The 15,011-nt window shown below is 47.7% G+C and overlaps 1 protein-coding gene across 24 annotated transcripts in view; it reads right to left on the reverse strand.

The window, feature by feature from the left end:
• Myt1l (myelin transcription factor 1 like) overlaps window positions 1-15,011 on the reverse strand; it is a 392,867-nt gene that overhangs the window by 78,003 nt on the left and 299,853 nt on the right. For 19 of the 24 annotated variants that reach the window (XM_063254402.1, XM_063254394.1, XM_063254398.1 and 16 more), the window contains 2 exons: window positions 7,101-8,081; window positions 2,709-2,843 (listed from right to left, as the gene is read on the reverse strand). In XM_063254402.1, coding sequence (XP_063110472.1) covers window positions 2,709-2,843; window positions 7,101-8,081 — 1,116 coding nt within the window. The remainder of the gene's footprint in view (window positions 1-2,708; window positions 2,844-7,100; window positions 8,082-15,011) is intronic. The other 5 variants (XM_063254404.1, XM_063254411.1, XM_063254407.1 and 2 more) reach the window with 1 other exon arrangement.

The following is a 15,011-nucleotide window of genomic DNA, read 5'->3' on the forward strand; positions in this document are numbered from 1 at the left end:
CCTGTCTCCATGCTGCCTCTGCAGGATCAGTCTCAAGCCTGGGTCTCAGGCTCCTGTGGAGCGGCATCAAGGCTGCCCTACTCCTCTGGCATCTCCCCTGCAGGGCCCACAGCGGGCTCTGATGGGCAGGCACAGGGACCTCAGCGGGTCTCTGTGGACCTTGTGCATCACTTTCCTGTGTGTGGCTGAGCCAGGCAGACAGATGCGTCCCACTGTTCCCCGTGACAGTGGCCTGCTTCTTGGCTTCCTGTCTCTCCATCCCTGATGTTCCTCTACCCTCCCTCTGGATGCTTCTGGGAATGTTCTCTAAAATACCCTTGAGCTCTGTCCCATCTCCTTCCACAGCTGCTGGCCTCTCCAGCCACAACCTCTAGATGCCTCTCTGTCACACAGGGAGGCTGGAGTGTGGCCCAGGGACCAGGGTACTACTATGTGACCCCAATGCTGCACAGCCACCAGCTGGGCCAGGGGATTCACTGAGGACCAGACCACATCTGATCCCTGGTCCTGCCTGTGCAGAGGACCCCTGCCCAGGACTCAGCAGGACAGAAGGATGGGCTGGGGTCCAGTCCAGGAAAACCAGAACCAAAATGCCCACTGTGGAATTTTTCCTTTTTTTAAATATAGTAATAAAGGGTGATCCATGAGGGAATCCTCAGAACCACTTCTTTTTATGTTTGCTATTGTTTGTTTTAGAGGCACTGGAGTGTTTGTAAGATGGGGTGAGTGGTCCTAGGTGGGAATCCCACATCCTGCCCTACTGCTAAGGTGACACTATGTGTGGTCTCCCCAGGGTGGGGAGAGGTGTGATCTGTCACTTATCAGAATACAGCCCAGCTTTCCTCTACATTTGGGCTTTTCCTGTGATAATACAAAGTCACGAGAATTCCTCACCCTTTAAGATGAAAATATACAAACTGAAGAAAATAAAACTCCTGTCTGTCTATCTGTCTGTCTCCTTCCTTCCTTCTGGAAGTGTACGGGGATTGGACCCAGGGCCTTTGCACCGAGCTACTCCTCCAGCCCTTTTTCATTTTGAAGCAGGGTCTCACAAAGTCACTAAATTGTCCAGGCTGGGCTCCAATTTACCATCCTCTGGTCTCAGTCTCCCAGAATGCTGAGATTCATAGGTGCGTGGCACCATGCCTGGAAAAAACTTTCTTCTTAAAGGCACTAGATGTCAGCCTTAGCACCTCCCTTTATAGATGGCAGATGCAAAGTTCAGAGCACGTGCAGATGCCTGTGGGTACACAGCTTGTCAGGACCAAGGGAGAGCCAGGCCCAGCCAGGTTTCAGCGGGGATCCGTGGGCCCAGGAGTCAGGTCTGGTGTCACAGCTCAGCTCAGCAATCGCTTAGGCCAGTCAATACCTGCTCAGAGTCCCTGGAAAAACACCAGCGCCCCCAGTTTGCCAGCCGCAGTGCTGATCCCTGGAAGAGAAGGAGGAGGAGTCCCTGCTCCCCGTTTCCTTCTCCCGGAAAGCGGGGCCCATGTTACCGTGCAGGGTAACGGGCACCTGGGTGGGTTAGTGCTTGCGGGCACGAGCCAAGCTCTGACCCAAGTGTGTGCTCAGCACGTGGAAGCTGCCGCGGTAAACCATGCTGCCTCCTTGCTCATGTAACACACGGGATTGTGGCCACACATGAGTATGTTCATTTGCACAATGCTTCCGGTTTGTTCTGAGGACAGAGACAGGAAGCCGAGCTCATTAGACTTTCTTTTTAGAAACTTGGAGCCCGTTTGCTTCTGAAAGTGTTTCACCCAAGGGTGCTCAGCAGGCTTGCTTCCTACGCCTCCCATTCTGCCAAGAATGTTCTCTGCTCTAACTGAGATTGGCTTCTCAAGAATTTCCCCCATTTGAATGGGATGGTCAGTGAGAGTTCTTGATCACCAAATGGTCATCTGGCCATGTTGCAGGCTATCTGTATCTCCCGCTGGGAACTGTCTCAGATAAGAGGAAATGCCTCCAGGTGCCTCAGGCCTCCAAACCAGCATCTTAAAACTTGCTCATTTTTGAAAATATGCTGTTTTTCTGAGCTGCCATTTCTAAGTGACAACATGTCATTGGCATATTTTATTGCCAAAAGAAAGACACACAACAAAAAAGGTGTGTATCATTTCTGTTCCACAAGAATTTCTCTTTTTCCCCCCTTAGATTCATTTGATTTGATTGGAACATAAGTATGAAAAAGAATGTGTAAGACCAAAACCTCCTGATTTCAACCTACTTATGTAAAGAGTCTCTAGCGTGGAAATGGGGGACCCCTAGTGACATAAACAGATTTTCCTCAAGAAGTGGAGCCAGACCCCTGTGACGCTCATGGGATGAGACATAGGAATCCAGATATTTGGGCACCATGTGTATCAGGGTCCCTTCCCTTGGGGATCACAGCGGGTCAGTGCTGGGCGGGATCTTAAAGCCTGTGTAGTTAGATTCTGCAGTTTGTGAGGACAGATGGGGCCTGCCTGAGGTCACAGATCAAGCAGGACTGAGGTCGGGATAGGACCCGGAGGGGTCTGGGAATCTTGCTGCAGGGAGATGGCCTTCAGGGTCCCCAGAAATCATGGGGTGGGGAAGGTGAGCAGAGCTCCCTGCTTCCCGGGGAGCTGGCTGTCACGGGTGGGAGGGGCTGCACGATGGAAAATGAAGTCAGGTAAGAGGGATGACACAGACACACCCACAGGGCCGCACTCCCGAGGTGGACTTACTTTCTGGAGGGACCCTATCTTTGTGCGGGCATCCGGACAGACTGCGGTGATGCGGGTACAGCCCGGTCACATGGCCGGTTCCATCACACCCGGGGGTTGGACACTTGCTCTCTTTCTTTTCTGTTCTTGAGGGATCTAAAAGTGACAACAGTTGCCAAGAGAATGAATGTTTACCAGCTGAAGACAAATGTGATCATTTCAACAATCAGAAGAAACCTTTGCTCTAGAAAGAAATAAAGTAGGTGTCAGGGGACAGGCAGGGACAGGAGAATTTTGTGGAGGTACTTTTTTAGGTAGGGAGGTGACTTTTTCAACCTTATATACAATGTCACAGGAATCAGAAAGTATTTGTTTTTATCCTAAAGTAAAAAGACAATAAAAATAAAAAAAACCCCAAACCCCAAAACATCTCCCCCTAACCTTAACTCTTGGTTAACTGGCTTCCCGTGTGTTACATGATAAGCTATGTTGCCCAAAGAAATCAATGTCAACGATGATGGGCAGTGGCCTTCTCAGAGATCAAAACTCTATGTGGTGATCACTCCGCAATTTCTCTGTGAAATTCAACCTGAGAGTGATCCCCTCTCCCAGGCTCTTCAGCTGGATTTCTCCTTATTGAGAGCTCTGGTTGTAAATACTACAAGCTCACAAAATTTGACTGGCATTGAACTTTGCTCTTGGAGTTAAACAACCCTGGCTCTTAGCATTGCAATTCAGCACTTCACAGAAAATAAGCTGAACTCTCAGAAGGCACTGTAAGCAGATGACCGAGAGGGTGGACTCCCACCTGGCAGGGTGATGGGCATTCGAAAATGCTTCAGAAGCCGCTGGAGCAACCATTTGTTTTGATTTCTTCGTCTGTACTTGGAACCCGAGGAAAGCTCGTGTAATGCTGGGCATGCACACATCCAATTAAGAGGTAGTGCTTTTCTAGAGCCCTGCCGGCTTCTAGGCAGTACCAGTGGAGGGCTGATTAAAGCAGACATTTGTTCCGTATTTCAATGCTAGATGCCAGAAATGTAATGACATGGCTAATAAAATTAATTCTACACCCAGAATTGACCCAGTTCATAATGGTACCATAGGAAAACTCCAGAAAGTATTCTTGAGGTCACTCTCAGACCAAAGAGTCAATCTAAGCACAACCTATGTTTCTGAGCCAGTTTGAAAACCAGTTGCTCAGGTTACCAGGAGATGAGGAAGCTACTGTCATTCAGTCCAGAATGCAAGAGTTAACTTTTCTTTAGCGGTTTAATTCTTTTTACATGGATAATCTCATTCATCAAGCCAATCATGATTGTTAGAAAACGCATGTTTTACTGTTGGCTGAGAATTCACTGACAGCAAGAAACAAAGTTTGGTATTGAAATGTTTGAACTCTCACGGACTTTCTTCTCAAGTCATTTATGTGAACTTGAAGTAGACAAGGACCCACAAAGATTTATAAATGTTGTTATGTTCCTATAAAAGACACTTTCCTTCTCCTTTTATTCTACACAGTGTGCCTGTCATGTGTCACGTGCAGGTGTCTCCCGAGGCAGGGCACGTTCTCTCAGGCACACGTCCTTCACACCACTGCCATTCACTCTCTGGGCCACTGTGGGTGAGTCACAGGGCCAAAGTCACTGTCGCAAATCCAAAAGTATGTGGTGTGACCTCAGTGTCTAATCATCTTTGGGGGGGTCTCTCTTATGCATGCAAGTGGGAAGTCTAGCATTTTGCTACCTACTGAGTAATTTCCTAATCGCACTGGTATAATCCAAGCAATGTAAATCTAGAGTAGAAAGTGCAAAGTAACAGTTTCAAAGGAAAGTACCAATCACTTGAAAGTCACAAACTAGAGAGAAGAGACGTGAAACTACATGCACAGGAGTTGCCACAGGTAAAAATGTGAAGTTATGATTCTTATTAGCCATGATTATTTCAACAGGACATTTACAATTTCTCCCAAATTATATAGTGTTCATAGATTCTGCAAATGTTTTGGGAAATGTACAGATTTTTAGAAAAACAATGTGACTCAAAAATACTTCAGGTGTTGGAAGCTAACACAGACAGGTAAGGTCTCCTCTTGATGCATGAAATCCTGAATTTCCTGAAAAGCACTACATCATGGAGTTACATCTCCAGCCCTGTTTTGTCACCTGTAATGAGAAGGGTGACATGCTGGGTGGGTGCAGGAATTGTCCCTTGGTTATAGGACGAGATATGAACAGATGATTTTTTTTCCTTTGAAAAGGGAGCCTTAGCCTCTTGGTTCTGCTTTCTTGGCCTTGTCCAGCTTTATTTATTTGTTTCTGAATATAACTACAGACACATTCAAAAGAAACTTGGAATGATACTGAAAATGTTGATAGAAAATGAACATAACTTCGGTCAGAGGTAGAAATCTGGAAAAACTGGAAGAAGCAGAAATCAGTGTCTTCAACTTTGAGGGAAAAAATTCAGGAATAAATCACATCTCAGTTGTGTATGTCCTCCATATATTCAGGGGAAGTCAGTGGTTTGAATTGCATTCTTGAAAAAAAAAAAGCCAAGCACCACCACAACAAAAAGAGTTCAGATTTGCAACAAGCAGCTGAATTTATAGGAACTAAAGAAGCCATGGTGACGCAGAATGTGTAAGCCGAATCAACTTCCACAACCACACAGAGTAACATGCCAGCTCTCCACGTTGGAGCTCCACTCAGAGAATCACCAAAATGTCACCCTAATGCGTAAGCCTAGATCCATGCACACGACCAAGCAGGCACTGGAGCTAAGGGCACTGTTTCTTCCTAAAAACGCTTGCCTTTTGAATGAGCCTCAACCATCCAACTAAACCCTTCTAATAGATTGGCTGAGCACACTCTGGTAACAACGGCACCTCTGTAATTTAATATGTATGTGCTAATTATCATAGACCTTAAAATGTCCAAAGCAAACCTGAAATTTCCACTGATCTACAGAATCTATTTCCTTAAAAAACCAAAAAGTCCTTTTCTCCTATCCCATGCCTTCAGTGGCCTACTGTCCACCTCAGTGGCTGATGAGGCTATGAACACCCAGACATCCGCTAACCAGTTCTCTATGGAGCTCTGGCCAGGGTTCATCCTTGGTTTGGCTTTGGGGATAACAGTGCCTGCCTTGCCATAGATGTGATGTGCATACATTGAGAGGAGAGTCCATACCCATGTCACAGCAGAAAAGCGCTGTGGTTCTCATCATTTGAGCTTTACACAGCACCCGCTTTTCAAACTAACTTCCTCCACCTCCTTCCTGCATCTGCAGTGGTGTATGTAATTCAGCCTTCTCATAAGGGGAGGATAAAATGAGAAGCAGAAAACAAGATCTTTTCTGGTGCTGATACAGAAGGAGGTAAGGATCTGCCAGTGTCATTCTTGAGACTGCAACTGGCTCAGTTCTGAAAGAAACTTGTGAGCGAGGTGTTGGCAGAGCTGGGCTGCTAAGCCAAGTTGCATCCTGAACTTCCTCACGCAGGAGGAAACACAAACACAAAGTCTGTGCCGCAAACACCAAGTTATTCATTGAGGTTGGGGTATGTCTATGACACATTACTATATATAAATGCATAATATACATGCATAGAGGTAAATAGACAGGTATAGGCAGACACATGCCCACAAATTTCATCAAGGAAAACTGAGTGAAAGCTATCACCTGGTATAGTTTTGGGTGTTCTAGAACGAATCATGTTGAGAAAGGGACCATCACTGCTTCCACAATGCAAGGAAGGAATGGGGAACACACTACAGAAATTGCTATTGATTGCAGCTGAGACAGTGTCACGCTTTGCATAGCAAATGTTTCCATTACCTGACTATCTTAGATAATTAATGTGCTGTCGCTGGCCTTATTTTATGTCATCGGTCATCTGCTGCTGGTCAATTCCTATTGGGGGGGGGTGTTTGCTATGGGGGCTGTTTCAACAATAACTATTGCTGGATGATCATTTTATAAATCATGATGTCACCTACTCAATCCAATTGATGGAGCAAATGCTTTCAGCTCTCACCTTCTAAAGGTGGCCTAAATCTTTTCTGTCCAGTACCCAGTACGGTTCACTTGGAACAGTGCAGGTTCGCTCTAATATTTTCTGCACATATTGGTGCCCTGGCTCTGCCTTTTCAAGGAAAATGAGTTTTCCTGCTAAATGGCATAGCAGTCATCTGCTCTAATAATAGGACATTGAGCTGCTTTATGTATTTCTCAGACACACATTTATTAGCTCTGCAGAAACATCGTCACAAAATGGAATTCTGAACCGACTCTAGAGATTTGCATCAGAGATCAAATTTTAGTGGGACTCATATTTTAGTTGCAGGCTATCAGCAACATATTTTACGAGGCCCATGCTTTCATGAGGCAACTTACGTTAGGTAGAAATATTACCTTTACCATAGTATGGCTTTTTGACATGGCTGTCACTCGATTTAGGCTTCCTGTCCTCCCCGGGAAGCTGTCTCGGAGACTGATCCTCGTATGACCTCACATTGTCCCTCCTCCCGGCATCCATGGCCATCTTCTCCCTCATGGCCTTTGCTCTTTCAGTTTCCAAAGCAATCGCTTTCTCCAGCAGGGTCAGGTTGCCCTTGGTCATGTCAAACACCTCCTCGGACCTGTCCGAGTTCACAGAGGTGGTGTCATCATCTCTCTCGTGACACCCGTCCTCCTTTGCACAGCTGGAGAACGTTCTAGACCTGGGGCTCAACTGCTCCTCGAGCCGCATGAGGTTCATCATATCTGAGTAGTTCCTGTCGGGCGTCCTGCCCGGGAAGTCGTCCTCCGGCCGGCCGTGCTGGCGGACACCCATGGTGGCCGGCTGGCTGCGCTCCTGCGGGTTGGTCTCGCTCAGCTTCCTGGCCAGGTCGAAGCACTGGTTGCGTAGACACTCCAGGCTGCTCAGGCAAACCTCCTCGTCGCTCTCCTCCACCATCTTGTCCACCAACCCGTTGTTCAGGGGCTTGCCCAGCATGACGTAGTTCATGTTCCTGCCGTCCTGCTGCGACATGCCGCTGTCCCCGTAGCCCCTGTCACCCATATTCTCGGAGAGCACGACGCCGTGCCCTTGGGCCAGCAGTTTGAGGGAATCCACCGTTTCCCGGACCACGTCACTGTCCAAGTCTAGGCTCAACTCGCTCTTCCGGCCTAGGTTTTCGTTCTTGTCGCTGTCGTCCTCCAGGCTGTGGGACGTGTTGCTGTTCATCTCTGACTCCGTCCTGGCCCGGTAGGCTGCATCCTCGGCGATTTTGCCGAGATTCAGCAATGACTTGGCCACCAGTTCATCATAGTTATCGTACTCGTCGTTATTGTTGTCATCCTTTTCTGTGTCTTGCATGATCCGAGTACTGTGACAATTCATCTGATGGTCTTCTGCAAAGAAAATAGAGAAGACAAAAGGAAAAGAAAAGAAAAGAGTGGCTAGAATTGGAAGTTTAGTTGCAACAGCACGGACAGTAAGCTAACAGCAAGTCACACCCTGTGGGCCCCAGAATAGACCCTTAGGCACCTCTACATCTGGACTGAAAGTGTTGACCCAAAGGACATGCATTGCCCTCAGAGACAGGAGGCTCCCAAATATTTTATTCACCGAGAATTCCTTTCATTAACCTGAAAATACGGTAAACATAATGTTAAAATAAATATTTTTACATCTCCATTTTAAAACTGACTTTTTGTCTAGCTCGGCTTTGTTTATTTCCAGGCTAATTCTATCCACTCTATCGCTGAGCTTTCTGAGAGTTCACGAACTTTCCCTTTTGCCAAGCCGTGAACAGATGTTCACAGCAATCGCATTGAAATGGGTTCTTCTCGCAGTCATACTTAAGCACCGTGGAAGAAAGCTTCAGGTTTCGGAGAATCAGGTGGGGATGCTGCCTAAGTAGAGAGCTCCACGGGGAAAGCACAGGCTGGAACTGAATTAGGAGTCGTTAGGAGCCTGGTACCTTGGAGACAATCTCCAGGGATCCCGCAGTAAAGCTACAGAAGGTAAACCTCATGAGCTACTCTGCAGGGTGGAGAGGTGGAAAAAGTACTCAGCAGCCAGATGTCTGTAAGACAGGACTGGAAACAGTCAGGGTAGCTTTCCCATGGACAACATGGCGTTTGATTTCATAGGCAGTGTTCAATTCCTCTGCCTTGTGGGTTTGGGAAAATTTAAGTGAATGGGGAGAAATAATGAATGAACTGTACTCAATCTCAAAAAAGTATTTAGAGACACTATTTTTTAAAAAGGTCTCAAAATGACCTAAAACTCTTCTGTTTCATCAGAGATTCCCTGTGCATCTCACAGAAAGGACATTTGGGATTTGTATTTCCATTTACCATCCTAGGTAAATCTACACTGTGGAATAGTGTGCTGATAATTGTAAACGGGTCATTGGATTATAAATGGATGTGCCCCTTAGGTTGAATTTGGGCAACCTTGTGTTCTTGTCATGTCTCTGCTTTGTTTCCGTGATTAGAACACTAAGACTGAGAAGAATTTCTAGCGTTTCATCATGATTTAAAGACATGAAGTCTATTGACTGGGAGAAAACAATAGTTGACTAAAGCAGAGAGGTAGACTCTATTGTGCTTTCTTCATGGATTTTACGCAGAAAAGACTTTTGCTAGGGAAAAAAGATTCAGAATTCAGTACAGTAATCATGGAAAATAGCATCTTTGTTGCCCCACCCAGCATCAATAAATAGTTAAGAAATGGCATGCCTGGCAAACGTCAGCAACTCAAATGCACCATTGTCTAACCATCCTGCATTTCTCATCTAGCGGTCTCTCTCTGGAAAATCCCTGTACATCACTGTCCTTATTGGAAGGACAAACATAACCCCCAGTGAGCAGCAAAGGGAAAGCAAAACAAAACAAGACCAAAACAGCCAACAAACACACTCAGAAATATTGCGACAGTGTAAATCTCAAATGTACACGGGCCACTAGCCTGGGGCTCAATCTTTTAGGAAATGAGCCAATGCTGTTGTAATGGATTTCTGGACACAGAAATGTTATAATCTCCTCTCAGTTTATGCACTTTGCTGTACTCATGGGCCATGACTGGAGAAGCATCCTTGGGAAAATCGGTCTGGGCTGTCTCTGCAGATAACCATGGCAATGCTTTATAACTGGATCACTGCATCAAAGAAGCAACCATGAGACGGTTTTATGAGTCATGATCTGAAAATACACAAACACACACAGTGGGTCACAAGTTGTGTCGAAGATGAAACCACAGCCAGCAAAGGTCCAGTCTATGGGTTTCCCCTTGAGTTCTCCTAGGAAACTCCCTGAAACATCCTGAAGAATTTGGAAAGGGAGGAATTCATTGAGATGAGAACAGGCAGAGCAAAACCCCATCTAATCCTCCTCGCTGCTTCCAAAGCCATGATAAAGCCTGTGCTTGAAATAAGATAGTGGTGTCTGCATTTGCTGAAATTCTTCACCTTGCACCGTGTGAGCGAGGTATAAGATTGTTAATACCTGCGTGCTAATCTCAGATTATCTCAGTGCACTTTCTCTCTTTCTCCTTGCTGCCGTGCACATTTTACCTTTTAAATATTCAGTACCTATCAATCATGCCACTCATGTTACAGTCTCCCAAGGAGATGAAAACAGACAAGCTTCTTCACACCTCATCCCTGCCCTGGGATCCTGCACCTTCTGTGCCATGAGGGGAACGTGCCTGCCCCCATTGGCTCTGGCCAGGAAGTGCAGCAGGCACACAGCACTGACCTGGGGCTCTGAAGTGGGCTGGTGTGGCACATCTGTCCCCGAGCAGATGTCCAGGGAAGCCAGCCAGTGTGTGGGAGGAGTCTGGAAAGAGGCTGTAGAAAATGCATGTGCATACACAGCCTACTGTGGCATCTGGCTTTTCTTCAAGTCGTTCTGTTTTGGTGGCGGTTGAAGTTTTGTGACTGATGGCGGTGCCTGTGGTATGGTTGCTGGAAGGAGGATGCATGGCCCAAATCTTTGCAGGTTAATAGAACTTCTCAAGTTACCAGTACTTATATGTTTCAAAACACACTTTAAATAAAGCCAGCTCTTAACTATGTGGACTAATGGAGATGAACATTAGCAAGCAGGTTCTAAAGGTGTTATACACTAGGGCTGCTGGGGCACATCTGTAATCCCAGGACTCTGGGAGGCTGAGGCAGGAGGATCATACATTTAAGCCCAGTCTGGGAACTTAACATCTTAGTGAGACATGGTTTCAAAATAAAAAAGAATGGGTTGAGAATGTAGCTCAGTGAAAAGGCCCTGGGTTCAATTCTCAGTGGTTTGTCTCAGCTTTGTCTAGAACTGGGGACCATGAACAGGAATCCTCTGGAATTTCATCTCTGATCTTACATATTTAAGCACTTTTCCCTTCCCCAAGTGTGTTTTGCTGAGGCTGATTCAGAAATGAGTCACACACAGACATGGGCTTTAGAAAATGGACCAGAATTTTCTGTGACCATGGGAGACTAGTAAATATGGTACAAACAGCATAGAGTAAATATTCTAGCCGCAATAATTTCAGCAGTTGATGTTACTAGTTTCTACCTATCAAGCAATGTTTCATCAAAGAAGGGGGATGTATTTGTGATAAAAAGAAGTGTTTTCCAGAAAATTAAAGTACACAGATCCATTCTGAGCATGGATATTTAGATAGAAACTTAGTGAAGGCCAAAGCACTTTGATTTCCTTCTGCAGGCTCGAATTTAAAATCTGTCATCCAAGGGAAATCCACAGGAAATACCTGTTGGCAGGTGCGACAGGGTCCCTGTTGGTAGGTGGGTAGGTGTGAGTGCTGGGCTTCCCAGGTGGGGGCCGGACTTCGAGTCTTCACTGCGGGTTGGGAAGGAGAGAAGCCCAGCCACCTCTGGATGAGCTCAGCCAGAAGAGGCAACCTCAGCTCAGCCAGGCGACCTCCCTAGACCCCCATCGGCTGGTTATGAACCTCCTTTTCACTGTGTTATGTGTGCAATTTTAACTCCTAAGGCAGCTTCTTAAGAGGTGGTAGTTCTGAATCTTCTCCTTCCAGCCAGACTATTCTAATCAACCCAAGCTCCACAGAGAGAATCAGAAATATGACTACAGCTCAGCTGGGCTTTCCCATTCATCTCTCTGATTCACAAAATCAGGTTTACCCAGCATAGAAAAGAGACTGGCAAATAGAGAAAACCCTGGGCTCCAGATCTGTATTCCAGGAAGCCCAAGCTGGCAACTCCAAAGTTTTAGGGAACTGGACCTGAAGGAGACAGGAAGTAGGTGAGAACTGGTGGGGGAGGGGTAGTGCTACAGAGAGGGGCTGGGAGCGACCCAGGGGAGCTCAGCCTCTTTCTAGCCCTGCTGACCCAGGTCCTGTGGTCTTGTACTTGCAGCCAGCCATGTCCACAGGCTAATCTGGAGCACGGGCCACCACTCCTGCTTAGTCCCCTAAATATCCTGGATGCTGGAACCCATAGAAGTCCTCTGTCCTGGTCCTGAGCTCAGGACCAGGGAGGCCCTGGGACCCCACAGCTGGGACAGCTTGAGCACTGGTCACACTGCTTCTCTGGGCTCAGCACCTTGATCCTTGTACCCCACCTTCAGCCTCTCCTTTGCCCAGCACTGGGCCACCTGTGCCCAGCTGGATGACCTCTCAGGCCTACAAGGTCCATGAGGACCCAGGGCTGTGGAGAGGCGGAGTGTGATGTGGCCAGTAGCGGCCACGTGAGGCACCGTCGGTGATACCACCACACCACATCAACCATTCTTGCTCCTTGTTGCATCTTCCACAATTGTGCTGCTGTCTGCCTTCCTGCTAGGGGTAGAGAGCCATCCCTGATGTGGCTGGCATGGTCCCTCTATGACTCTATGTGTCACCTTGCTAGTATCTGTTCTAACTAATTGGAGCAGTGTCTTCTGCTGTCATTTCTTCAAGTCATAGGACATCATAGCTACAAGGAGAGACAGAGAAGACCCACTCATGGGCTCTCAGGTCACGTCTGAGGCAATGTAGGTCCTGAGACTGGAAAGAACAGCTCCACAAGGAACCTGCCTTCAGCAGTGCGGGGCTCCTCACCAGCCTGACTTCCTGCGTGGTCTCATTTCAGAGCGTAGCAGTGCCTGGGGTCCCTGGGACCCTCTTTTCTGATGATCACATTTGCTCATGCTTGAATTTAATCTTTATCTAATTTTTTTTTTCTCACACTTTCAAACCACAAGGTGTTTTTCTGCCCTGGCTCTGCAATTTCAGAGCTTTGGGTGCTGATCACACATTAGAGCAATGATGTGGGAGTGACAAGGGGCCCCACGCCCCAAGTGGTAAGAAAAAGGGACAGGAGCTGGGGACAAGAAGAGACTCCTGCTGCTGAGGGCCTTGAAGGGGTGTGAAGAGGTATCTGAGTTGCATTTTTAGAGACTAACAAAAATTCTCAAACAGTTGTTTAAAATCAATGATTGATTGCCAGCTCATGATTTCCCAGAGTCTATAAAAATTATTCAAAATTAGCTGGGATATTTTTTTAAACAAAGGAAAGTAGAAATACCGCCTTTCAGGAAAGATCTAGGACTGGGGTGATCTGGGAGTCTGCAGTGGTTTGTGTGACCCCGTTGGGTGTCTTCTCCTGTTTTCTGGAGATTGCACGGGCCACAGGTCCAGTGTCTGCAGCTGCTCAGTATAGGGAGGAGACGCTGCATGCCCACAGTGGGGACATCAAGGCTTCTGCTTTTAGGATTGTGGCTAGGGCCTGCCCAGGTGAGGGCTCGGGACTTCTCCCAGGTCTGCCTGTCCCCACTGTGTGCTGCTGCAAGGAACAGGCGCCCCCTACAGCTGGAGCAGCGAATGTGCCCTTTCTGGCCTATCCCAAGCCCAGGACCCTCAAGCAGGGGCCCTCTGACCCTCTTGGCGGTGGCCCTGGTGTCCTGTGCAATTGCTCAAAGTGCATTTTCAGCCTGTGTGGCTACCGGAGGGCTGTAGTCTTGTTCTGCAAGCCCAGACACCTGCCCTGTGTCCCATGCTGTGGACAGATGCTCACAGCTGCTATCTCCTTCTGTCTTTGTGAGCCAGAGACTCTGGGAGAGCTCTGCCATCATCTATTGAGTCACCTGGCACTCTAGGGGTGGGGTTCTGGCTCCTGTCTGTGCCTTGAATCCTTCAGCTCCCCGCAGGAAGAGAAAGGCTGGGCGCCCTCTTGCTCCAGCAAACACTGAGGACAGGGCAGAGCCATCTTGCACAGGACACCGAGGCCAGGGAACATGTCTTCCAGATCCCATAGACCAGCATGGAGTTCACCAGCTATTCATGTGCCTGGATGGAGTGCCTGCGGTTCTAGAAACCCTCACCACCCTTAGAACAGGGAGCTTCTAGAAACCCTGTGTCAGGTGGTGGAGTCGTCACTGTGGTGACACACACGAGCCAGCCCTGCTGGGCCCTGGGGAGCTGACGGAAGACAGTGAATAATGGGCTCTTGTTCTTCTAACAGCTGTCTCTCCGGTCACATTCTGAGCTGAGCCAGGAGTTCCAAGGACAATGTCCCTGTGTCACTGAAGTTGTGGTGGAGGAAAGGTGACAATGAACAGGACACAAATGTACAGTACGATGGCAGAGAGTGACAGTGCTGTGAAGACAAAGCAGAGGGGAAGACGGGTGGGCTGAAGAGGGGGACACTGGGGAAGGACGATGCCAGGCCTCACAGAGAAGAGCACAGGCTTTACCTAAGCCACCCGCAGCAGACCTCACTCCCGGAGTGGCTCTCAGGCCTGGACTGGAGCACAAGCTGTCCTGAGCAACCACCAGCAGGGTGCGCTGTGCATTCCTCTGACTCCTGGAGCCACAGTGCAGCCCTTTTTCTCACAGGGGATTCCCAGCATGGAGGAAAGTGCTGGAAGCAGGGGGTGATGCTAAGTTGGCACTGACTGCATCAGTGGGCAAATGAAGGTAGGAAAGGTGGGCTGCTGGCAGGGTCACCACAGAAGCCACTGTCCACCTGCATCCTCCTGAGTCTCTACCATGCTCTCCCTCATCAGGGATGCCTGATGCCAGGTGGCCCTTTGTGGTCTAGTGCTAGGTTTTCAGGGGACAATGGGCTGTTAAGGTCATGGGGCAGAGAATGCAGGGCTTTCTATGGGTCCACAGGGGATTATCGACTTAACATCATGCATTTTATAAGCAAAGCCATGACTTAACAATTTCCATCAAACCCAGAAAGGTACACTGAAGCAAAAAGAAGACTTTTCACCAGGGAGCCAAATTGCAGAATTTTAACTTAGGAACTATGAGATACATTTCTCTCCTAGAGTTTTCAGTCATTGGGGTCAACGTTAATGGAACGTGAATAAAGGAAA

This window comes from Cavia porcellus, unplaced genomic scaffold (assembly GCF_034190915.1).
Source record: "Cavia porcellus strain 051 isolate PalLab524CR breed Dunkin Hartley unplaced genomic scaffold, mCavPor4.1 scaffold_8, whole genome shotgun sequence".
In the NCBI taxonomy this organism is placed as follows: domain Eukaryota; kingdom Metazoa; phylum Chordata; class Mammalia; order Rodentia; family Caviidae; genus Cavia; species Cavia porcellus.